This window comes from Rhea americana, unplaced genomic scaffold (assembly GCF_003343005.1).
Source record: "Rhea americana isolate MKP2758 unplaced genomic scaffold, rheAme1 scaffold_92, whole genome shotgun sequence".
Lineage (NCBI taxonomy): Eukaryota > Metazoa > Chordata > Aves > Rheiformes > Rheidae > Rhea > Rhea americana.
The window spans coordinates 1,522,750-1,546,510 of NW_028187111.1; the positions used below are offsets into that span (position 1 = coordinate 1,522,750).

Consider the following 23,761-nt stretch of genomic DNA (forward strand, 5'->3'; position numbering starts at 1 on the left):
GGCAAGGTTTTACTGGACTTCAGCTCTTCTCTCTAGATTTAATGGGTTCACTAAGTTCAGTTCTTCATTTCTGAGTGGAATCATAGGAGAAGGCAAAAACACATTAATTCTGATGGCAATGACACAAACCACTGAGTGCAAATCTCAAAGGTGGTCTACTCAATAGCTGTCAGGAGTGCAGACAAAATAATTGCACCAGGAGCCAGGAAAGTTCATGTGCTAGTCAATGAATAACGCAGAAGACTGAGGTGGGCACTCGCAATTTTTTGGCCAAAGCCCATTAAATCCCTTGTGCAAGGGCATTGCCAGCCAAACCAAGTGGTTGCTTTGGCATATTGCCACTCATTATCTTTTGTGTGGGTCAGCAGAATGTTGCTGAAGGATAAAAGAATATTGTATTTGCTATCATTCTGTAGCAAAATAAAAGCAGGGGACACTGTAGAGTGAATTTTAGCCATCAGACAAAAATGTTGCATGTTCTAAAACCTGAAGAGGAGTCTTGTTCTGGCACTGGACAGAGTATCTGAAAATATGAGAGCTAAGTGCAGAGACACTTCCCAGTTAGCGGTCTCGTGGTTGGCCTCAGTTCACAGCTGGATAGCTTCTAGACTGGTAGGCTGACACCTAAAATAGATAAGTATGTGATTTACAGAAACATGAGAAATAGGAGCTGAAAAAGGGTTGATAGTAAATGTCCCGTTGTCTTAGGATTTGGAGAAAGAATGAGGTGTGGCTCAAGACACTTGGCTGCCTAAAGAAACAAGACTGACTGTAAGGACTGCATTTCCCTCTTGCTGCAAAGAAGGATAGATTTTGATGCCAACATGAGGATCCTTTCAGCACAGAATAAACCCTAGATGTCTGGAACCTAGTGTTGGAACAAAATAGAGAAATTCAATGCAAAAATCAGATTCTCGGTCAGAAGATTATTCTTGTAGTCCAGTGTTAGGAATTTCTGGTGGAGCAATGCCTGGGATTCTTCAGCTCAGTGATGACTGAGACACTAGCAGTTTATGGAAGCCTTATCCCTCCCTCAGCTCCACCTTTTTTACAACTACTGATGGACAGGAGAGGTTTATACAGTTCAAGGATGGTAGGAACCAAATCCTTCAATAAACCAAACAAAAGCATGGAAATGCAGGAAAGAGGGGTAAGCCTCAGTCTCCCAGAGGACAAAAAAGAAGGGCAGGTAGGATATAGGCTCCCAAGAGGAGTCAGGAGAATGATGGCTGGACTTACTGCTGGATGGACTCAGTTGTGCAAGAACTAAATCGTCTATGTAAGTTTAGCGTAAGTCCCACATGAAACCTAACTTTCTGTCAGCAGCTTAATATAGGTAAAGAGGTGATTACAAARAGCAAAGCCTGTGATTTGGGGGACAGCAGAGATGAATGAGAATTAGTAACTTACTCTGTTGAGTAGATGAGGTATTTCTCTTCTTCTTCAATATCACAAAACCCAGAAGAAGTATGATCACTATAATCACAGCTATAAGTGGGCCAAAGAAATTTATCTTCTCTTGTTCCGTTTCTTCTCCCTGTATCTCTGAGTAAGAGAACAGAGGAGATGCACACAGCAAAGATTTAATTTAGTAATAGCTTAACCAACCTATCCCAAAATTATATGAATCAGAAGCTAGCAGAAAGGTCTCCAGTATCCTTTGCTTTTACAGGGCTTCAGTCATATTACTATCCATATGGCTTTATTTCCATTTCCAACAACTAGCAGAAACATCAGGTCTTAGTGGCCACTTCAACAATGGTGAATTCTCTTCCTAAGGTTTGGGTAAGACCTATGAGATCAGCAGTCTGATTAATGCAAGAGCTTATGACGCTTCCACTAGTTCTGTGCTCCTCTGCAAGTTTGAAGTACCTGGGATATGTTACTACTTGGTATCGGTTGGAAATGAAGGTCAAAGCCTAATGAAATGCTGTAAGGGATATGAAAATAGCTGGGAATGTAAGGGAGTTTCCCTCTGTTTCTGACTACTGTGCTTTTGAGTTTTGATTGCTAGAGTACATCTGATACAACTTCAGTTACTGCCAAACAAGGGGTTTGTTTATGTGGAATTCATATTTGTGGAAATTCCTTTGGGTAACACCATCATACTTTATCATACTTGCATAACGYCTGGAAGGAGACAGGAAGAATTGAATAAGAAAGAGTAGGATGCAGCAATATAGCTAATACTAGTGGTGTTAATACTCATGAGCAATATGAAGAGCTGTGTACGCSTCAGAAAGCTTCTGTACTGCATTTTAGTATTATTTACAAATCCTGGAATCTAAGGGTATCAGAGGCAATCTTCTAGCTTTACTATTGATGACTTAACTCATTAGCTAAAATCACATGAAGAAATCTGCACTGTGGGACTTTTGGGGGAATGAGTGGCAAGCTGCTTTCACATCTGCAATAGTAAGATGCATGCTTGTACTTCCCTACCAGGCTTTCCTACAGCACTACCATTCCCTCTAAGCTTCCTGTTCCCACCACTTAAAACATCTCTCCATCTTTAATATTGTCTAAATGGGACACCTGCACTCAAACACATATATATGACCGAAGTGGGAAGCATCTTTATTTTGATGCATTTGTGCCATGGTTTACAGATAAAARTATGTCAAAGGATGTTTTCCTGTCGCAGGAGATAAATAAAAAAGAGTTTTAATTTAAAGAAAGGATCAGTCATGTGGAACCCTGATGTAATCCAGCAGTAGTCTGACTCGTATGCAGGTCCCCAGTTCAAAACTCTGTGGTTGGAGTTGCAGGTGAAGCCTTCCTTCAGTTCAACCAGCAGAAGTGGCTGTGGCACTCATTGGTAGCTCGTGCAGTACTTTTGCTAGGTAACAGAATTGTGGGGGCCTGTCTACATGGGTTTGTTCAGCACTTAAGATGATAAAGCACCTGGAAACATAAACAGGAGGCATTGAGAGATTTAAATTTGCTTTCTTGCCTCTCCTCTCTAGACAATTGGCCTGTTTGTGACAGAGCCCGAAATCCAGGAGAACATTATGGCATCACTAGGATATCCATAAAAGTTCATTTTGGAATGTATCTTTTCATTTAGAGGGGGAAAAGTAACAATCTGCAGGCAAAGATTACCTACACACAATTGACACTGTAATCATTAATATGTCAGGGAATACTCTGCATGGCATAGAGCCTAAATTTCTTGCAAGAAGTGTATATAAAAAAAGACACAATCCAGAGGAAAAAAATACCCAAAATATCATTTTGAAATGCAGGTTTTRCTGCCAAATCTTATTAAAACCACTAGGTACATTTCCAAGACTATTCAAAGTTTCATGGCCTTTACACTTAAAACAGCACAATAACTGGCAGCCTGTGAGCCCAATCTGGCCTTAGGGACTCTTCTGTTCAGACTTCTGCCTCRCTCTAGCRAGAAATAAGGAATAGCAGCTCCAGCATTTAAACATTAGATTTTTTTTTTTTTTTTTTTTTTTTTTTTACTGTGAGATTAGTCAAATGCTGGAACAGGTTGCCCATATGTACTGTAGAGTATCCATCCTGGGAGATATTTAAAATTCAACTGGATAAGATCCTGATCAACCTCTTCCAATTGACCCTGCTTTGAGAAGGGAGGCTGGGCTAGATGATCTTCAGAGGTGCTTTTCAACCTCAGTGCTCCTCTGATTCTGTGAGGCAGAAACCTCTATCCTAACAGCTGAGAGTTACTTCCTGAAACTGGTTCCAGCTTAATCCAGATATCTGGGTTGCTTTGTTGCTGCAGCAGCATCTGGGAAGGGAGTGAGTAGGGGCTGAACTGTATTCTGGATTGTGTAGCAGTAGTCTCCTTCTATTTGCCCTCTCCTAGCAGTATTAAGGTTTCCCATGGAAAAAAATCAAGAGGCTGTGGCTATCAATAAAGGGGATGGAAAATATACAACACTTGTAACCAGCCCCTACTGCTAATTAGGTTTTACCACCATGCCTTGAATGTGCAGCCATCTGTGATCAGCTCTACAGTGATGTTCTCTGCTCCTACCTATGCAAGAATCAGAATGGGCAAATAGTGACTCACCTATGACTAGTGGCACTGAGACAAGGCTCCCCAGGTGCTCTCCAAGGTGAAGCAAGCAGCTAATATTAATGAGGGTGTTTGTAGGAACTGTGATATTCAGCTTACTAGTGACATTGTACAGCTTTGTTACAGCATCCTGTGACACATCCATATGCTGTACATGCCTGTATGTTGTATTTTCTTGTGATATTAGCCAAATCATCTGCCTGGGCTCTGGATAGCCTCCACTGGAAGAGCAGGAAAGATTCAAGTATTTGCTGGGCTTTAGTTTCCCAGTATGTAGCTGTGCTATCTCAGGTTGACTATAGTTGGCTGAAACAGACCAAAGAAAAAGTATTGTGAGTCAGACACATCACATCTTGTGACAACTACTACCAGTCATTTGAGATTTTCAGGCAAAAGCAAGTCTAAACAGTCATCTCATGCAAACATGGGTCCTAAGAAGGATTTGTTTTGTTTTTGGTGCACACAGAGACCTGCTGTTTCTTATCTTCAGGATGTTTCAAGGGTACCTTCTAACAAAACAAGTCTGATGAGCCAGACAGTAGGCCCTTGTCTCTCCCACCTCCTTTAAACTCATTCACAGCTCAGAAGAATCAGATCTTGCCTGCTTGCAAGTCAATGCTTAAGCAGAGAATGGGGATGGGATACAGTGCTGTCTACTCTGAACCTCCTCATTACATGAGGGGAAAACCATAAACCTTTAACTATGGAATGTAGAGGCAGAAATCATCTCAGGGATTTCAGCCTGGAAGAGGATAGTTGTAGATCCAGTGCTGTCATGGTTAGAAAATCCTTTGTATCTGTCAATATTATGGATAAACATTTCGCAGCACAAAAAAAAAAAAAAAAAAAAAAATCACTCATCTGAACTTGATATCTTGATAACTTGACACCCTCAGCCCAGCTTTTATGTGTAAGTGACCACAGTGCAGTTTCTTTTGCTTTGTGTTATTGGATACTCATCCCAGTCAATGAAAAACATACCTTTTTTAAAAAAAGCCAGGTTCTTCTTGCTCAGAAAAATAATAAGCAGAATAGGACTGGGAAGAATTATTTAAACATAAAACATGAATAATAAACAAAAATTTTAGCTAATGCTCTATTAAATGGCTCAAATTCTTCTCAAACAGGGTTAATTTTGTTAAAGTGTCATAGTGGAAATAGTAGACTATAATGGGAAAGGAAAAGGAAAAAATGCAGACGTGATACTGACTACATGTTAGCATATAGCAAGTGTAAAAAAACCAGGTTCAAGACACCATTGAAAGTATTTTAGTGCCAGTAGGACTAAGAACAATATGAAGAAATATTGGAGAAGAGAAAAGAATTTCTTAGGGAARTAAGTTGCATGCAGAGTGTGGGCGACCTGTGAGCTTGGTATGTGGATTGTCAAAGTTCACAGAAAAGCATGTTTAAGGACATAATTTGTATCTAAAGATAGCATGTCTTCCAAAAAGGCTGGGAAGTTAGATTCAAATACCTCAAGAGACCATTAGGCCCATGGTATTTTTAACAGTGTCATAATCACCCTAGTTGGTTTTGTTCTGTTTGTTTCTATAGTGATTTTATGATTTCCTTCTCACTTGCTTCCAGTCATTGTTTGCTGTTACATATTTCTTCACTGAATTAACCAGTGTTTTATTAATATCCAGTATTTTATGGATATTTCAGGTTCCTATACACTGAAAAAAGTCTCTTCTCAATCTGCTTTGCAATAAAGTAAGCAGACTGATCCTTTAACATCTCCAGCTGAAGTATGGATTTCAGATAGGTGTTGTAGATGTTTTCTTCACACTTCTAATGTTTTTAAACACCTTTTCACACTTTTTAAAATGGAGACTCTGAAACAATAGTCTGTATTCTGTCATCAGTTTCACCCTTACCACACTGAATTGCACATATTTTGAAATAGCTGCCCTAATCTCACTTACTTCACTTCTTGATCCATCTAAAGGAAGCACTAGAGTCATGCTATAGCAGAAAGTACAGAATTTCTAGTTAAGCTGTTTGTCATCATGATCCTTACCTTATTTGCTTGTTTGAAAGCCAAAATTTTCTATTGTGAAGCCTGCCTCTCTTTCTGGAGAACCATCTGTGTTCTTTGTTCTTAAATAYGTATTATCTCGTCTTACATACACTGAATACGTAAGTATATATTGTCTTTATGTAATACATATAAATAATACATGTAAACTGTATTAGGAGCTACTTCAGTATTTTTGAACAGGACTTGGTCATCAGATAATCTAGATAGCTTTATATGACTGCGCTATTATACTTGCACAGTACTCAATCACTTGATCTTTCTCATGTCCATTTTAAGTATGAAACCCATACTACAACCAACCCTTCCATGTGTGATATGATATTCTAATACCAATTAAGGAACTAAATACATAAGCACAAAACAACAGCTTTTAACAGCAAATACATTTCAACATTAGTGTTTTATCTTCTTTGTTATACATTTATTTTTAAACATGATTGTATATTGTGCCTTCCTTTGGGAGCTTACTGAACTGAAAGTCATTTGGAAGAAACACAGCAGCAGGTAGGTTAAACTAGGTGTCCTAAGTTAAACCCTAAAGATTTTGGGCAGTTTTTGTACCTAAATATGTGACTTCCATAACATGTTTCTCAGGGGCTGGTTAAGCTGATGTAACCACTTGAATTAATTGAACAGTTGATGCTAAGCATCTCTTATATTGGATACCTTGATAATTAGTGCAAGTTGTGAGTCTCTGAGACCTAAAACTGCTGAAGATGCTTGTCAGGTATCTTCTGGCAGAATCAGAATTAACAATCAGGGTTTTCTGTCTGTGGATCCAGGGTAGCACAAGGCTGAATAGCCTCATGCAACCTGGTTCTCTCTTTCTGGCTGCTCTTCCAGCTTGCCTGCTCTCTTTGACATAGTATCTTGAAGCCTGAAAACACAAGTGGAAGCCTAAAGCTGTTCTTATTAGTGACTTAATCCATCACAGTGGAAGAGAAAACACAGGCATATTGCCAAGGTTACCAGCAGAACATTTTAATAGAAGCCATTAGGAAAAATATATTAGGAGCTACTATAAAATTTAGAAAATACTAGGAAGAGATTGCTTCCTCACTGAACCCCATTCTGCTGTTAGAGGATTTTCTAACTTTTCCTCTGATAACATGCAACAAATCAGGCTGTATCTCACTAATGCCTGCATTTTTTCCTGAGAGATTTTTCAGTCTTCCTTTAACAGAGCATGTGAATTTCTACTCCTCCACATATAAGCTGCTCTTTTCTTTATTTTCTCTGTGATTTATATCATAATAAAATAGCTAGTGTTTGCAGAAATCTTGTTATGTTTCAGTGGAAATTTACCACCAATGAAGCTAACTTCTATTGCTTTTAWTAAAAGGCAGTGGATAAGATGCAAATAAAAAAGTTATTTTCCAGGGCCCTAGAAGCCATAAAACTTTTACAGGAGGCAAGAGGAAGAAGGCAGAATGGTTTTCAGTATAAAGTGTGGCAAGGTAGGAGCTAGGAATGGTATGATGTTGAGTGAATTATTGCCTTATTTCCTACTTTGTCTGATTGCTTCCAGCTACTGTTATTTCAGATCTGATGATCTTCCACTGAGAATGCTCATTTATCCATCTTTAGAAATGCTATTCCAGTGCAGGTACATCTCCAGTGGCTTGGGGAGAGCAGCACACGTTTCTGGACTGAACAAAGTGACAGACTACCAAAAGAGATGACCAAGTGCTAATTAGCAATGATTACTTACCAATGATGTACAGTGAACACTCAGATGTGTGTATGACCTTTGGTAATCCTTTCTCTCTGTGCTGTATAATACATGTATACTGTCCCTCATCCACAATCTCCGCATTTAGCAATTGCAAGGTCCATCTGTCCATATCCATCTTGGTGCGGTTAACATATTTAGGACTGAGGTTCTCATGTTTTTCTCTGCCATAGTATATTTCATGCACCACTTCAGCAGCACCTTTTTGCCAAAAAACTCTTAAGTCTTTAACGTCAGTTTTCTGCGAGTTTGTAAAATAGCAGGATAGGTATGCAGTGTGATTGAGAAATGACTTCACCTGATGCACATTGGCAGCAATACCTCACAAAAAGAGAGAAAAATTACGATTTACATCAGCTACAAAAGAAGACCAAACATTTGAGCTCATAGAGACAATACTTAAGACTGTAGCAATAAAATTATCAGCATTCAGACAGAAGTTCTCCCACTAGATGTGACAAGATACATGATTTTTCAGACTGACTCACAAAGGCTTGTGGAGTTGATGTCATAAAACTGTTTTTTTATTTTCCTTCCTGTATTTTACTTTCCAAGGAAGTCATAGAGGTGGTGTAAGCACAAGCTAATTGTAATTATAGAAGACTATTTTCTGAAGGCAAAAAGGCCACGTGCTCACACCATTCTTACTTGTATCCTGTGTAATGAGATTGTCCCACAAAGGAGATAGCCGCATATTTTTTTTTTAATTGAGTTTATTCTTTTAATAAAATAACACAGCACTGCAGTTTTGAAGAAAACGTAAAATACTAACTATCTGAAATATGTTAGTGTCTAGGGGATATATGACCAGAAGGTCTGAAATAGGTGAACACTTTCTGTCTCACTGAAAAATTAATCTGAAGTTTAATGACAAATTCAGTGTCAGATTTAGCTGTTCTGCAATTAATCTAGAGTTTAATGACAAATTAAATGTCAGATTTAGCTGTTCTTGCTGATTTTGTTAACAGAAATAGTCAATAAACACAATTATGCTTTAATGCAAAGCATTGTATCTTTTTGAACTGAACTACACTGGGGCTGATTTTTCTCCCACTTTCATCAATGCATGTATCCAYTGTCATTATGGGTGGTAATGGGTAGTGAAGACAAAATTTTTTTGAATGAGAAGTACAGCCCTCTGTCCCAGAAGATACCACTGCTTTGTTCAAAAGGAGAAGGAGAAGATTTATAATCTCTCTCAGGAAGCAAAGTTTTGACTGCCACTGTGGATCACCAAACTGCAGAATGCATTTCTCCTCAGCTGCCTAGAACTCCACTTGTCYCATAACAAACTGTCATTATTTTCAATTTAATGCTGCTCTCTTCTATAATATACAGAGGTCATACACACTCATTTTTAATGGATTTTAAAAGCCCCAAAAATTTAGGAGCAACGTAAAATAAGTGCAATATATAAAGTTGAAGAGAGAAAATACTTACTGTATATTATTATGAAGTTCTCCCACAAAATGTGTGTGTATCACATATCAAGACACAAATAGTCAAAACAACCTTTAAAATTAAAAATGTGTCTCTTACCTGGGAGAAATATCATTGACTGAAGGAAGAATATACACACCTCCATGATGCTACAAGAGAGCAAAATAAATGAAATATGGTTAAAGGGTGAAGACACTCCAAGTATCTTCTCTAGTATTGCCAAAGWAGTAGTAAAAGTTTGAGCAAGAAAGAAACTATTAAGAAAGTTCATCTCACCTCTTYCTGTTGACCAGTGTAAATATTACTGTGGGCTTCATAGCTTTAAGCATGCCATGGCAGATCTCTATTTTACAAAGAAGGCAATGAAGTGCAAAATCACTGTGGACAGGATATGCCATGAGAGGACTTCGGAGCCCCTGGTGTGCCAAGGGCAGGATGAGTACCCACAACTGCTAGTGCCAGGAAAAGAGGAAAGGGGAGCGTGCTTGCCCATGGTGGTGTGGGGAGAAGGATGGGGGAATTGAAAGTGGAGGGGGGGGAGAGGGTGACACAGAAGGAGGAGGTGAGGAGGAGGCAGCGCAATGATGTCAGCTACCAGAAGCAATGAAGTGTGTGACCTTCAGTTTTGTAATAGGAACCTGCTCTTCACTATAGTAAAATATAACTGAGAGAAATCCTATGTGGTTTGAAGAGGTGAGGCTAAATATCACACATTTTGTGGTAAAGAAAAACTAGTTTCTATTTAGAAAAGAAGGAAAAGAAACTATGACTCATCTCATAAGCAAAACACCTCTATGACTGGATTCATGTGGTATACATGCCTACAATCCTGATTAACCGTCAAGGCCCTTTTTCCATGTCATTCTCATTCTCTGGTGAGAGAACAGCACCCGCATCTGACTAGCCTGTGATTCCTGGTTAACATTTCAAAGCAGCACCTTTGTGCTCTTCCTGTGCCATTTCTATATATTTGGGAGGATGTTCCACACAACACTTGCCAAGGTCTCTCTTTCTCTTTCTTTAAACTCCTCCAGTGAATTCTCTTTCACTGGGGCAGATGTAGAAACTCTTCAGCTCATCCACTACTTAAAAGCAGTAAGATTGCTGCCCACCATCCTGACTGGTAGTAGTTTCCTGATGCGTTCCCATTTTTGGGCATGTCTTATATTAAAGTTACAGGCTTTGGTCTTTAACTTTACCCCTCTTCTCCTGTTAGAAAGTCTAATGCAGAATTTCCCCCAGTCAGCTGTCATGTTTTTTGCGCATTGTGTGTGAGAAAGAAGCCTAAATTTCTCACAGGATATAGGTAATTCTCCTCGTTATCAGTGAGACTCACCTGAGTTGTAGCAGAAGAGGAGAGAAGGCTTGCACAGACTTCACTGTAATCCGAGTTCACTCTCTTTCTGCTCCAGCCTACCACAATATAAACCATTCTCCTACATAGTGTAGTTTTATCAAAGGAGTTTCCTTCAAGGCTGGGCCCCACTGAATTAAACCACACCACTGATTGCCTAAATAAAATTGCTTGTGCCAAGCCACAGAAAACTAGAGACACTCTTTTTCAGCAGCCATATTTCCCTCTGCAAATAAGAATTTCAGCTTCAGTCAAATACAAAAATGGATAGCCCTTTTCTTTGGACCTAGTACAGTCCATAAGAGGAAAAATTAAAACAAGTTAGCAACTGGAAATAAACAAAAGAGATACAGTGTACTGCTTTAGCTAGGCATGTTTTGCAATGACTGTCTCACAGCAGCAAAGACCAAAACCGGAACTGAAAACGTAAGAGAGAGAGAGAGAAATAAAACCCAGGCAAAAATATCAGATACAGTACTCTCTCCCTGCCTTTCTTTATGAGCTGGATTTGGAGGTGTGAGAAGTCTCTAAGATTGTACTAGAGTTTCCTCGCTGTTGTCTTCTAGGAGAAAATGTGGTGCTGGGGTTGACTGCATGAGGAAGGATCCTGGGAATCTGCAGAGAAGTGTATCTAACATATCCTACAGAGGAAGGTCACTGAGTGTGACAAACTGTTCATTTCCCTACATGAACTGCATTAGAGAGAGTTGCTGAATCATGAAATCGGCCAATAAAACTTCAGTTCTATGAACAGCTTCTCTTCCCTTTTTTACAAGGTGCCTTTCACCAGCAAATGCAACACTTTGGAGCCTATGCCCAGAACTCTAAGGGGAAGAAAGGGAATTACAGTCCCTTGTTGACTACTTACACCATTTCTTTGGCTTTGTCTGTAAAAAAAATCTGTGCTCAGTTCTCTTTTATTTTATATCTGTGGGCCATAACATTGGAAGACTAGTTCTGTCCTAGAGTTGTTTACTGGTTAAGAAAGGACTAGGTAAGAAGGGAAACGGACACCTTGGTTCCAGTACACTGCTGGCAGATGATAGAGACTGAACTGCCCCTTTCATGGCCATAATCCAGTGCATGAGCACTCTGCTCATCTCAGAGCATTGTGGCTGTGTATCCGTGGAGCTTTTCCATTCACATGCTGGCTGCATCTGGCCATGGAAGTGACTCTTGATTCAGGATCCCAGTGATAACTAAATAGATGGGAGTTCTTTGAAGACCCAGGGCTTAAGAATTATTTCTACCATTCATAATCATGCAATGCAGGTCCTCAGGGAGGTAACCATTTTCTCTTGCTAAATAAGGCTAGCATTGCATGGCAAATGCTGTCCTTGCCTCATGAGGCCCTATCAGCCATCCCTGGAGACATCCCCCTAATTCAGGATTGGTGAAATCATGTGTGGTTTTCAGAGGTGAAAAACAGAGGGGAAGTATCTTAATTGAAATCATGTCCGTATGCTCTTAGTGGTCATGCTCAACCCTCTATTTACCATCTCAGCAATCCAATCTCTGAAAGGATGAGAAACCACATGAATACAAGTACTTTATTGGCCCTATTCATGACTGCCTTTGGTCTGAACCTGCCTGAGAGAAGCTGTGAGGCAATCCCCATTCAGCTGGGCACATGGGGTTTCCCTCTCTAAAGAGCTCTGGGATAGATTTTTGGGAGAGAGGTGACTTCACTGCTTTTGCTTGTGAGGGTAATTGCCAGGAAACCCTGTGAGACTCATTTTCAGATTGGCCCGTGCTTTCTGTATCTTCTCTCTCCAAATTCAGCATATAATAAATGCAAAATGAAGAGTAAAGTTCAGGGGGAACACAAGAGCTTTGTATCTGGAATTTTTGAACTGGGTTTGATTAGCTCTCTTTTACTTGTTGTCACTTCTGGATATAGTCACTGACCCTTGAGAAACTGTCAGATCTGTACTCTTAGACTCCTAAGTTCTTTCAGTGTCCTTATTTAAAAATAAACCCTTTAAGGGTATCTAGAAACATGTACTAGGTTTATTTTTGTACATTAGATACATGTTTTCTATGCCCCATCTTTCACCATGAACTCAAACTAAAACTGGCCACTAAACTAGTAACTCACTCATCTGAATTTTCTAGAGTAGGGTATTTTTCTAAAATTTCCACACTAGGTATCAGTGACTGCCCTCACTAGTTGTGCTGTGAGCTTCTTGTAGAGAGGATAGCTGTGGCTAAGACCCTGCTACCACTGCATCCTGAAAGCTATCCTAGAGTTTTATAAACAGCGTTGTACTAAAAATGTGTTCCTCAGCCTTCAAACACTCAGAAGAACCCATGTTGTAAGCACAAATTGAGTTCAGCAGGTGTTATCAAAGGAGAAAACATCTTAAGGAAATTTTCTTAACATAGCATGGCCAGAGAGTTTTAGGATACTCTCCACCCAAATGCTTAGCCATATACTCACATAAATATCCAACAAGGGGCATATTTTAAAACATACCATTATCCAAGAAACTGCCATTTTCCCATGTGTTTCTCCAGTTAGAAAGTGCCATTGTCTTGATCAATTGCTAAACTTTTTCTAACACTCATTCTCTTTCAGAAAAAACTTTAAATTCAGGTTACATTTTAAAAATTCTGTGTTTGCTGATTAATTATGTTGTTGTTTTTCCAGTATAAAAAAGTCTGTCTCCCTAATTCTCTATTTCTGAATGTATTTTGTATTCCTTCTCACTATCTCTTCTTTCAGTACCATCCTTTGATCATATCCAAGATCTTTCAGACATCCAATCTTAAGAGGAATTATCACTTTCTTTATGATTTTGGGAACGCTTTCCTCTAACATCTAGAATCTGCTCTCTTAATAACAACTAAGCAACACCAATTATTTAAATAATACCTTTGTTCCAAAGATCATGTATCATCCCACTGCCTCTGCAAACTGAATTCTTCATCCACAACTAACAGGCGAGTATCTCTGAAAGAGAACACAGCAACTGCCTAGTAATACATAGTCCCACAACACAAATCATAGGACAAGAACAAGTACTACACGTAACTGAAACTGAGGGGGGAAATCTGGAGGGGAAGAACATCACCAACCAAAGTGAGACATTTGTTGGAATTAGCTGTAGTGTTCTGAGTCCTGAGTTCTACCTACAGGACAGGTCAGGTTGAGGTATTTTTTCACATCCTAAGCTATACCCTAGGCTACCCCCAGCCACAGAATTGACAGGTTGGTTGAACCACTTTTTCTGCATCATAGGAACCACCTCAGGCACTGTCTTACTACACTTATTGCACTTGCCTTGCGGTTAGGCAGTCAAGCGCACTTCTTGGCTGGGAAGTAGCAAGTGCCGGGTTCATTCATCACTGGTTCATGCTAACCTATTTGACTTTGCAACAGAACAGAGAAGGAGCACACCTGTGTGCTCACACAGGTCACAATTTAGAGAAGGCAGGTGATGAACAGAACAGTCAGCTGGTGGAGTTTCCTCAAGAGGCACTGCACAGAGGAGGGAATTCAAACACACATTCCCAGACCGTCTTTCTTCTGAGCCTTCCATTTCTGCAGAGGACAGCAGGTTAACTGGCTGGTGTTAGACCCAAAGTTTTCAGCTCAAAACAGGGCTACGCAGAGCAGCGCAAGCACAGCCTCAAACAGCTGTTTGCAAAGGGTCCTCTAATGACAAACATTTACTGTAYACAAAAGGAAGAATTCATAATTAATTCCTAATATGTGCCCAAATACATGTAACAAGGATGGTCCTCAGGTACTACATTCTTAATTTTCAAGAAGCATCTTTCATAATCAGCTGGGTATCTGATATCAACCTCATAGGGCTTCTTAAACACTACTGATCAGGAGCCACTTCTTTCTTCTTGCAGAAAATTAATCTCAATCATTAAATGAAGATGTGAGAATTCAGAAATGCAGTTAAATGAACCAAGCCCTGCTGCTCTCAATTCTAGTGCAGAAATCACTCTGGGCACATATACTTATTTTCTCACAGTGCTGCTTCTGGCATATTAGCTAATTTACAAAGCCAAAGGAAGAGATTTCACCTTTTGGACTTGCATTTCTGCCCCTAGTCCCAACTACCAGTATTAGAGTAGTTGAGAAGAAAGAACCTGATTATCTTGTATACTGGTGTGGATTAAGATTTCCATCTTTATGATGCGTATAGTCAGAATATGCCCTGCAGGTCCACCTAGGTATTCCTGCCCTCTTTCTGATTGGAATTCAGCAGGTAATTCATCCTGCTGATGCCACTGTAGAACAGACTTGGTCTCWTTTTTTTTATAGATTGGTCAGCTCACTACAGGAGTCACTTTACTAATAGCAATTACATTTTTACAAATGTATTTCCTATTTGTTTATAGGAACCTTACAAAAGCTTGCCCGATTAACAGCACAAATCATTATCATAGAATCATAGAATCAGTAAGGTTGGAARGGACCTCTGGAGATCATCTAGTCAAACCTCCCTGCTCAGCAGGGTCACCTAGAGCATGTTAAACAGGGTTGCATAAAGATTTCAGTATCTTTCAGAATTCAATTCAAAGATTTCAAAATATTTAATTGAAAGCATTATTACAATATAGGCAGTACCTTATTTCTTTCTCCAGATTTCTTGTTTCAGAAGGCAGCAAAWTACTCCATGGCAGATCTTGGCAACAGACATGTTCATTCTTGCCTCTGTCCTATATTCAGTGCGTGTCCTCTGCTACACACAGACAGCCCAGGTCACAGAAAACCAACTCTTTCCTAGCACCAATATACATGTGCTTCTTACAGCAAGCACTCTCTGTCTGAAAGAAACTTCCTCTTTTTAAGTTGAAATTCCCCTTGTTTCAAAGCACATCTAATTCCCTCACAAACGTCATAGCAATTCACCATATCCCTGATCTGCTACATAGCCTTGATCTTCAGGAAAACATTTGCTTAGATTTTGCCTCAAGGAAGTATATGTTTCTGAGGAAACATAGTTTTCATGGCTGGCAAGTTCCACTCACTTGTGTTTGCTTAAGCAGATTTTATATTAATAGAAATAGTTTTGTTGGCACAGATTGAAATTTCTCCAATAAGATTAAACAAAACTATCTGTCCTTCCCCAAATCTCTGCTGCTGAAAGTCACCAAGTTAATTTAAGACCTGATGACACAATAAAAATATAGTTGAATGGATAGTTACATAAGTTATAAGAATGGTGATACCAGGACTGATTCTGTAACAGCTATAGAAAATTACAGTAATTAAAGACCATACTTTACCAGAGCTGCTATTCTTGCCATGTTGTGATTGATATCACTGAGTAAAGATGTGCTTGTATGTTTGACTATTTGTATGTACAATTATTTGATAACTTAGTTTTCCGGTACTGACAATTTATTTGCATTGACTTTTATTTCTCTTGTAATCTCATTTTGATTTCACCAGTTTAGTAAGACTTGCAGCTTTAGCATATATTGTTTTGTTTAAATTTACTTATGAACATGCGGAGACCCTCATAAAAGCCCAGCTTAATAAATGGATTTGTGCTTGCCAACCCTAGATCAAACATTATTCGCTCTTGAGTGTCTTTTCTCTAAATCACAGTTTACACATGGCATTCAGAAAGGAGCTGGTTGGGGARAAAAATCCAGCCAGTATCTATAGTCTGTTCAATGTTATTAGACATGAATTCCAAATCAGCTTCTATACACACATCTTTCTTAGGCCAGGATAAACTACTCAGCAACTCTGATTAAAAATAGAGAAGTAGGCTGCTATGAGTGAAAAAGGGGAAGTTTTTTTTCTCCAGCCTGTAGCAATCAGAGCACTATAATTTGCTTTTAACTCAAGCTTCCTATGAAAGCAGCCAAAAGAATAATTCCTTCAACTAGATTGATTAAAAACTAATTGGATGTAATTTACATGTTTTCCAAACAAGYTCATCAAAATCTAAAACCTAAAAACTTTTACGCTCTTGGATTTTTTTTACTCGCTTGCAACTTGGTCTTGTAGTTAACAAGAGAAGCAGGAGACCTGCATAAGCTTTTCCAAGATGCTGAAGCATCTTCCCTCCTGTCTAAAACCCCCAAAGTCCCACCAAAAATAGTGATGGAGGAGACTTAGACATTGTACTGGAAGTAATCAAATTGCAACTGCTAAATATTGTTTGTTTTTCCACCTACAGATTCTCACCATTTACACTGAATGTCACACAAATTTACAGAGTTAAGTCTTCAGTTGACTCAAATCATCAGCTAGCCAGCCTGGTTGCAGCTGGATGAAGTGGCAGTGTCCTAAGTAACTTTTGATGTGGTGGAATTTGATCTTGTGCTTATGGTGAAAGCTTTGCTATGCATTTATAGAATACTCTTTTATCTTGATTCTTACTGATATAATAGGTGTTTGATATTCAGAACTCAGTTTGCAATGTATTGCTTGTGATTCTCTATCTTACATGGAAAACGTGTTGAAAAGCAATTGAAATAGAAAACCAGCACAGCTAAATTAGAAGACAACCTAAAAGGTTTGATACAGGACAAAGACAGTGTGTGGGCAAAGAAAGAGAAACTAGATCAAGCTTTAAATGAAACTCATAAAAATTACATAAAACCACAGAGTGGTAAGCATTTCATAGAACAGAATTAGGAATTAGTGGATAAGAAAACTTTTCAGAAAAGGTTAGTGGGAACTCCAAAAGTGTAATGGAAAAAAACTTTGATTGGAGATCATGAAAAAAAAGGTAAATAATTATTCAGGAAGATAGACTGAACTTAAAAGCTCAAGTTTAAGACAGTTCACAAGTAAATTTTCAGCAATTTCCAGCCACTTTTGTGTCTGTTGCAGATAAAGACCCCTTGTAATCACAGAAAGAATACAAAGATTTAACATAAGGCTTGAAAATGAACCTCCTAGTTAGCAGAACTAGCAAGAGGAAATGCCCTCCTTATTGAAATAGATTACACGAAACACTGTATTTCTAAWGTTGCACTACATTACAAGCTGACAGATACCTGGAAAGATGTTTCACTGCAACCTTGATTGCAGTTCTCCTGGAGCTTCCCAGACAGAGCTTCCCAGAACATCATAGACTGCACAGGGCCTGGCTGCAATTCATACCCATGCTGCAGAGATGTCRATTAAAGAGTTTTGCCAACCTGATGCTGCTCATGATACTGCATGATACTTACATTACAATAAGATGATGTGCAAGCAATTCAATGAGGCATATGTGAAGCTGTGTGCCTGCATCCATGGTAAGCTCATGGTGAGGGCAGAGCAGCTGCGAGCAGTTCAGCCTGCAATGCTCACCTGCAGCCAGGGCCAGACTGACAGAGGACCCACACATGAAGCACTGAAACCTCAACTGCATTACGTTCAGGTGCTATTTAACCAGCTTACTGAGATAAGGATTTTACTTATGTTGGGCAGATGTCTTGATGGTTTTTAGATAGTTGCCAGAGTGGAAAAAGCACAGGATAAAAGAGTTAAAGATAGGGAAAGTGGGCGAGGCTGTTGAGAATCATGTGAGGCTGCGGAGAGGCTTCCTCAGGGGGCTGTTCTTGGGAGGAAGGTGAAGGACTTTCTGCAGGGAAGTTCATTAGGAAATGGCGTGGCTGGCAGGTAATGCTCTGTGGCTTTAAGCTGACGTAGCCACTAGGAGGCAGGCAAGAAATGTCGAGCGGTCCTAATCCAACCTGATGGCAACTTCAGCAAAGGCAACAGGCCCGTTTAGAGCGAGATAACCAACCCTTCCCCCCACCACCAGCCTCCCAGAAGCTCTCAGTAGTATCTCAGATTTCTGTTAAAGGCCTGAAGGATGCTAAGACATTCCTCATTAGCCCCCCACCCCCCCAAAAAAAAAAAGATAAACGCTAATGCAGAAATTACGCTTGACTTATTAAAAAGCAAGGCGATCTCCAAAGATATGCTGCTGTAAACAACAGGACAATACCTAAGGTATCATTAGGTAGCCCCTAGAGTCTCTGGAAGTAGCATCATGGTATCATTTCAGCAAAGAGTCTTATCACTAAGACTGAATTCTCCACTACATGGCCTGATGGCACAAAGTGCAAAAAGACTGAGAAACCAAGCTGTTTTGCCTGTATTGCCGCAGTCACAGCTCACTCTGAGAAACTCTGACATGGAGTGTTCTCCCAGTGGATGGGACAGGACAAAATTTAACATTAGGAAAGGTAATTAAAAATCTTCTTTACTATAACTTTTTACAGCAAGTTTTGTAGACAGAGGAAATGTTTTTATTAGATCCAAGTACTGGCAGAAAAAACATGCAGGGCTTTTGAACATAGGAGTTGAAGAAGGCCTGAAAGCCCACTTAATTTTCCTTGTTATATCATTTGCTTCAATAGAAAACATTCTCTTGCTACAAACCTTGCTCCACTTGGACTGTCACAGCTACACCACCACTGCTCTTACAACTGAGGCTTGTATCCCCACATTCGGAACATGAGAGACATACAGTTTGTACTGTTCAYGGACAGAATACAATTTCCATGCTCCAGAATGGAAATTTTGACAATTGGCACACTGAGGAGGGAGCAGCTTACATAAACCTGTAGGAAAAGCTAAAGGAACAAACGTCTTAAATCTAACCACTTTTTAGGATGTGGTTTTCTAATTCTATGCTAATAGGTACCTCCTTTCCCTCAGAATTCACAGTCCAGAAGCTTCCCGTGCTAACAGGAACCTGCATCACTGCCTTTTAAAAACAAGGATGTATCACTGTGCTAGAAGAGTGCAMGCATACCCCCCTTCTGTTCTTTAGGAGTCACAGCACTCATCCAGGACTCCAAGGATACAGCAATATGGTCCTCAAGGGGATTCTAAATTACCTTTCCACACTACAGGACTTATCCAGATACCAGGCTACAGGCAAACCTGGGGTAGGACAGAAATATGTCTGGTATCAGTTCCCCTTTGCAAAGACGAATCACAAAGTCYCTACATCAGAGAAGGAGCAGGAGCAGAAATACCTCCTGCAGTAAGAGTTTTACACTAAATATTATTGTGCCAGGTGCACTGGCAGTGGCTTGGGACAGAGACAAAAGACAGGAATGACCTAGTGGCTGCCCTCATCATACTGTTAAAGTAATACTCTTGCTCCCTCTTTCTAGCCCCCAGTTTCCGGAGAAGTGGTTGAGAAATCCCATCTACCAGAGAACAGCTGGTTACAAGCACTAGTCCAGAAAGTGAGAGATGGAAGTATACATACTCCCAGGCAGGACTGGGAAATGGCCTATGGGCTCTTCACCTCTGAACGAGGACTGTCACCACCGAGTGACATATGTAAAAATAATCCCTACCTAATTGGAAGAGAGAGCCATCATCCTTCTTCTAACTGTATTTTAAAAGGAGTATGTACCTGCAATCCAGTTTTGTGTGGAAACTTAGTCAATAGGTGTGTTCTGAGACAACTAGGTACAAGTAGGTCAAATGTATGTCATGTAGTAAAGTGCTCCTGCTTAAGTGCCCTATAGAATCCTATCACTCTTTTTCTATGTTATGCTAATTAAAAGAATTATGACATTTGAGACCAGAGCCTAGACCATTTCCTTTTTGACTCAAATCCTGTCAGAGCATAACAGAATCTGACAATTTCCATAACAAGAAATAAAAAATGAAACTTGCTCAAAATGGAAGAACATGAGTGCAATATGTTCTGCAATGCAGGTCCACTGTTTGGAAATGTTATCAAAAGAGAACTGACGTGTGAAACAGAGCATATTGCTCTTAAATGCTTTACTTTCTAAACTAGATTAAATTAAATTAATTGCTGAAAAATATAAATAAACATGTAAGATATTAAGTTGACACAATCATTTTTGTGTTTTCCATATAAGTAGTAAGTTGTTTCTCTTTGAAGCTTAGATTACCTATCACTTGGAAAAAGAAGAGAAAATGTGAAAGAATTATGCCCCTTCAAACAAGGCTTGGGTATTTAAATCACTTTATGTACTCTCCCTGCTAACACTGTTTTTCTTTGCTTAACTAAAGTGCATATTAATAGAACTACAGACAGTTCTGTTCCCAGATGTGACCTTCCCCTAGCCAGGGTAAGCAAAATTACTTTTATTTTGGTCACTCTTTGCTGTTATTAGAACTGAGAATGATTTAAGAATGGTTGAGAGAATAAAAAATATTGACAAGTGTAGTGGGAGTAAGAGTGAAGTCAGAGAAAATATTGATGAATTAGGTCATCAGTTAAACTAAACAGGCAGAAGAAATGACAGAAGCTGACATCATCTACAACTCATCTCTTACCCTATGTGTGAGTTTGACAAAAGAGTTGTGCAGTAGTCTCTTCCTTGTCCCAAGATCTTCACATTGAGACCTTCTACCGTTGCTCTAAGAGAGGGTGACAATGTGTGAAGTGACAGCAAAAAAGGTCAGTTTTCAGAGTGCTCCACAGGTAGCTAAGGTAAAGACAATCCCCTTTAGTGGACAGCAAGAGGGGAGGGAACAGCACATTTCTGAGATTTCTGAGATGTGACTTTGGTCAACATATTTGGAAGACCTTTGTGGAGTTGCAGTGTAATGAGAATTCTATCTGTCAAGGTAAGCAGCACAGGCAGGTTTTTCTTGGGCCATCCAGTAGCAAGATGCAGGCTACAGGCTAATTCAAAGCAGAAGCCAGCTCAGAAGTGTACAGGCTAACCTATGCATGCTTGCCTACTGGGGACTAATTTTTATAATCTTCAGAAACTGTAAATAATTGTGTGTGTGATGGCTTGTATGCATCCAAACATGTAGAAACTGCTATCTTAAATCATCTTGTATTGTGCTGCGTTTGAAAACTGTGTGTGTGCGACATTAGATCGCAACATGGGAAACAGGGTTTTAAGCCATTTTGAATCAAATCCGAGCAATTAGGTTGAATAACGGAGAATTGCATACGTTGTTCAATAAACAGTAATCTTGATAAGCCTAGCAGCTGCCTCAGAGAGCTTGAAGAAGGTTATGTTTGTTGTATTACTATTATTACCCATTTTTAAGGCTCAGACATGTAATTTCACAATTTGAATCCCAYGTGTTCATCTGAAGTGCACTTGTTGACTTCATTTCGTATTGTATTTATCAAATGTTAATTCTTTTTATTACCATTTTAAAGTTGATTTGATCATTCAATTGTTTGATCTTAGTTAGCTTAGTGAAAAATATTCCTTTATTAGGATGTGAATGCATTTTAAGTTTACTTGTTTATTAACATGTAAACATCCTTGTAAAAGGCTCACAGGGATTTTTTTTTCTTTCAGAATTGCACTAAGGTTATAAAATCTAGAGCCACTCTGCTGGTAAATATTTGTCTCTATCTCCTGATGTGTACCTGTATTCTTCACAGTACTCTTTACACTTCTGCGTAAGGCACTTGCCAACCTTATCTTTTACAGCCATTTCATTAGATGCCTGTATAAGTGTGTGTGTGTGTGTGTGTGTGTGTGTGTGTGTGTGTGTGTGTGTGTGTGTGTGCACTATATTAGCAGTGCAAGAACCAGAAGAAATACAGCTATTTCTAATTATATGTATCTTCAGGTGGTTTGATGGAGTGTCAGTGTACTTATGGGCTAGCAGAATTCCATTTGGTCCACACTGCAGATCCCACTGTATTTGTCATCCCTCATCAGGAGTCTGTCCTCTTTGAACTACTTGTAGTAGTTCAATATAATTCAAAAGTACTTCACCTTGAAATTGCATTGCTTATAACAGTCAATGGATCTTAAAATATTCTTCAAGGTTATTTAAAGTACTTCTGTTATCTCACTTTAGTTCTGGCAAAGTCAAGTGAAAAACTCTGGAGTTTATTAGCGATGCTCTGAAGTATCTAGTCCTTCAGTAGGTGCCAAAGGATGATATAATCCACAAGCATATATTTTATACATTTTAGATTTCCATTTATATTGCACAGACAAGCTCTTCAAAGTTCAGAAATACAAGCACACCTTATAGTGACCCCCTTCTCCCTGCCACGCTTTTATTTATTTATATATATTTATATAGGCCAGTAGGAACAATGGAGCAGTGCACCAAAGTTAATATTGTGTAAGAATGGTATAGTCATAACTTCTTTAGTTGAGACAGATATATCTGCCTATGTTTAGTAGCATTCAAACACCCACTTCAATGCAAGATTGTCTCTGCTACAGGCCTTTTTATCCTAAAATATTCATGAGCAGCATTAGAGTACTTTAGAATCATACTATGGCATTCTGCAACTTGAAATAAGATATGTTTTGGAAGACTTTGTTTTATGAAGCATTGGGTTGCAGTCTGGAGACAAAAAGAYCTGAAGAAACAGAGCATCTCATAGTCTTAACAAAAAGATATTTTAAACTCACTGACATGCTGAGATATTATGACCAGAATGTTAACACCTCTGGTGTTAATTTGATTAAGAAGGAAAGAGAGAGAAAAAGGATTTCAGTGGTACAACTATACAGGGAAGATATGATTACCTGTTTTTAGACCTGTAGATCATAAAATCATGAAAAATTTATGTTGGAAGTGACCTCTGGAAGTCATCTAGTAGAACTTGCCTCCTGCTCCAAGCAAGTCTAATTAGAGAAGATCTCATAAGCTCCCTGGGCAACCTGTCCCAATATTTGATCACTTTCACGTAATTTTTTTTTCTTACATATATATAATATAAAATATAATATATAAAATATAATTTATTTATAGATATATAAAAATATATTAAAAAGCTAATATAATTGAAATTTCTCAGGTTACAACTTGTATCTGTTTCCTTTCATCCTATTGCTATGCAGCTCCAAGAAGAGAGAAATCAGAAGTAAAGATTCCTCAATGCTTGTGGCACAGTGTGCCAGTTAATAATATCTAGGAAAATACAAATGTGGTAGCATGGTGGAAGGAGAGAATGAGAATAACATCGATGAGTTATGCCTAAGCAGGTCTCTATAATAGATAGAAGAAAAGCCTGCACTGTTACAGGGAAATTCGAAACTGGCAGATTTGCAATTAAACATCAGGAGAGTTTCTCTTTTGTTCAGAGGCTCTTAGACTTTACGGCCAGAAAAGACCTCTATTTTCACTTAGGCTGACCTCCTTGTGAAGAGGCTGGATAACTTTTTTTTAGAACTGGATCAAAGAATGTCTTTTTAAAAGAGATCTAATCTTGTCTTAAGGATTCAAAATGA

General features: G+C 39.0%; 1 protein-coding gene across 1 annotated transcript; it reads right to left on the reverse strand.

Moving 5' to 3' along the window:
- Window positions 1–543: 543 nt before the first annotated feature.
- CD86 (CD86 molecule) lies at window positions 544–9,662 on the reverse strand. Its single transcript, XM_085324580.1, has 6 exons — window positions 9,541–9,662; window positions 9,364–9,413; window positions 7,804–8,145; window positions 4,043–4,354; window positions 1,411–1,545; window positions 544–624 (listed from the first exon to the last, which is right to left on the reverse strand). The coding sequence occupies exons 1-6, from the start codon at window positions 9,660–9,662 to the stop codon at window positions 605–607; spliced, it is 981 nt and encodes a 326-aa protein (XP_085180706.1). The 3' UTR covers window positions 544–604.
- Window positions 9,663–23,761: the final 14,099 nt, after the last annotated feature.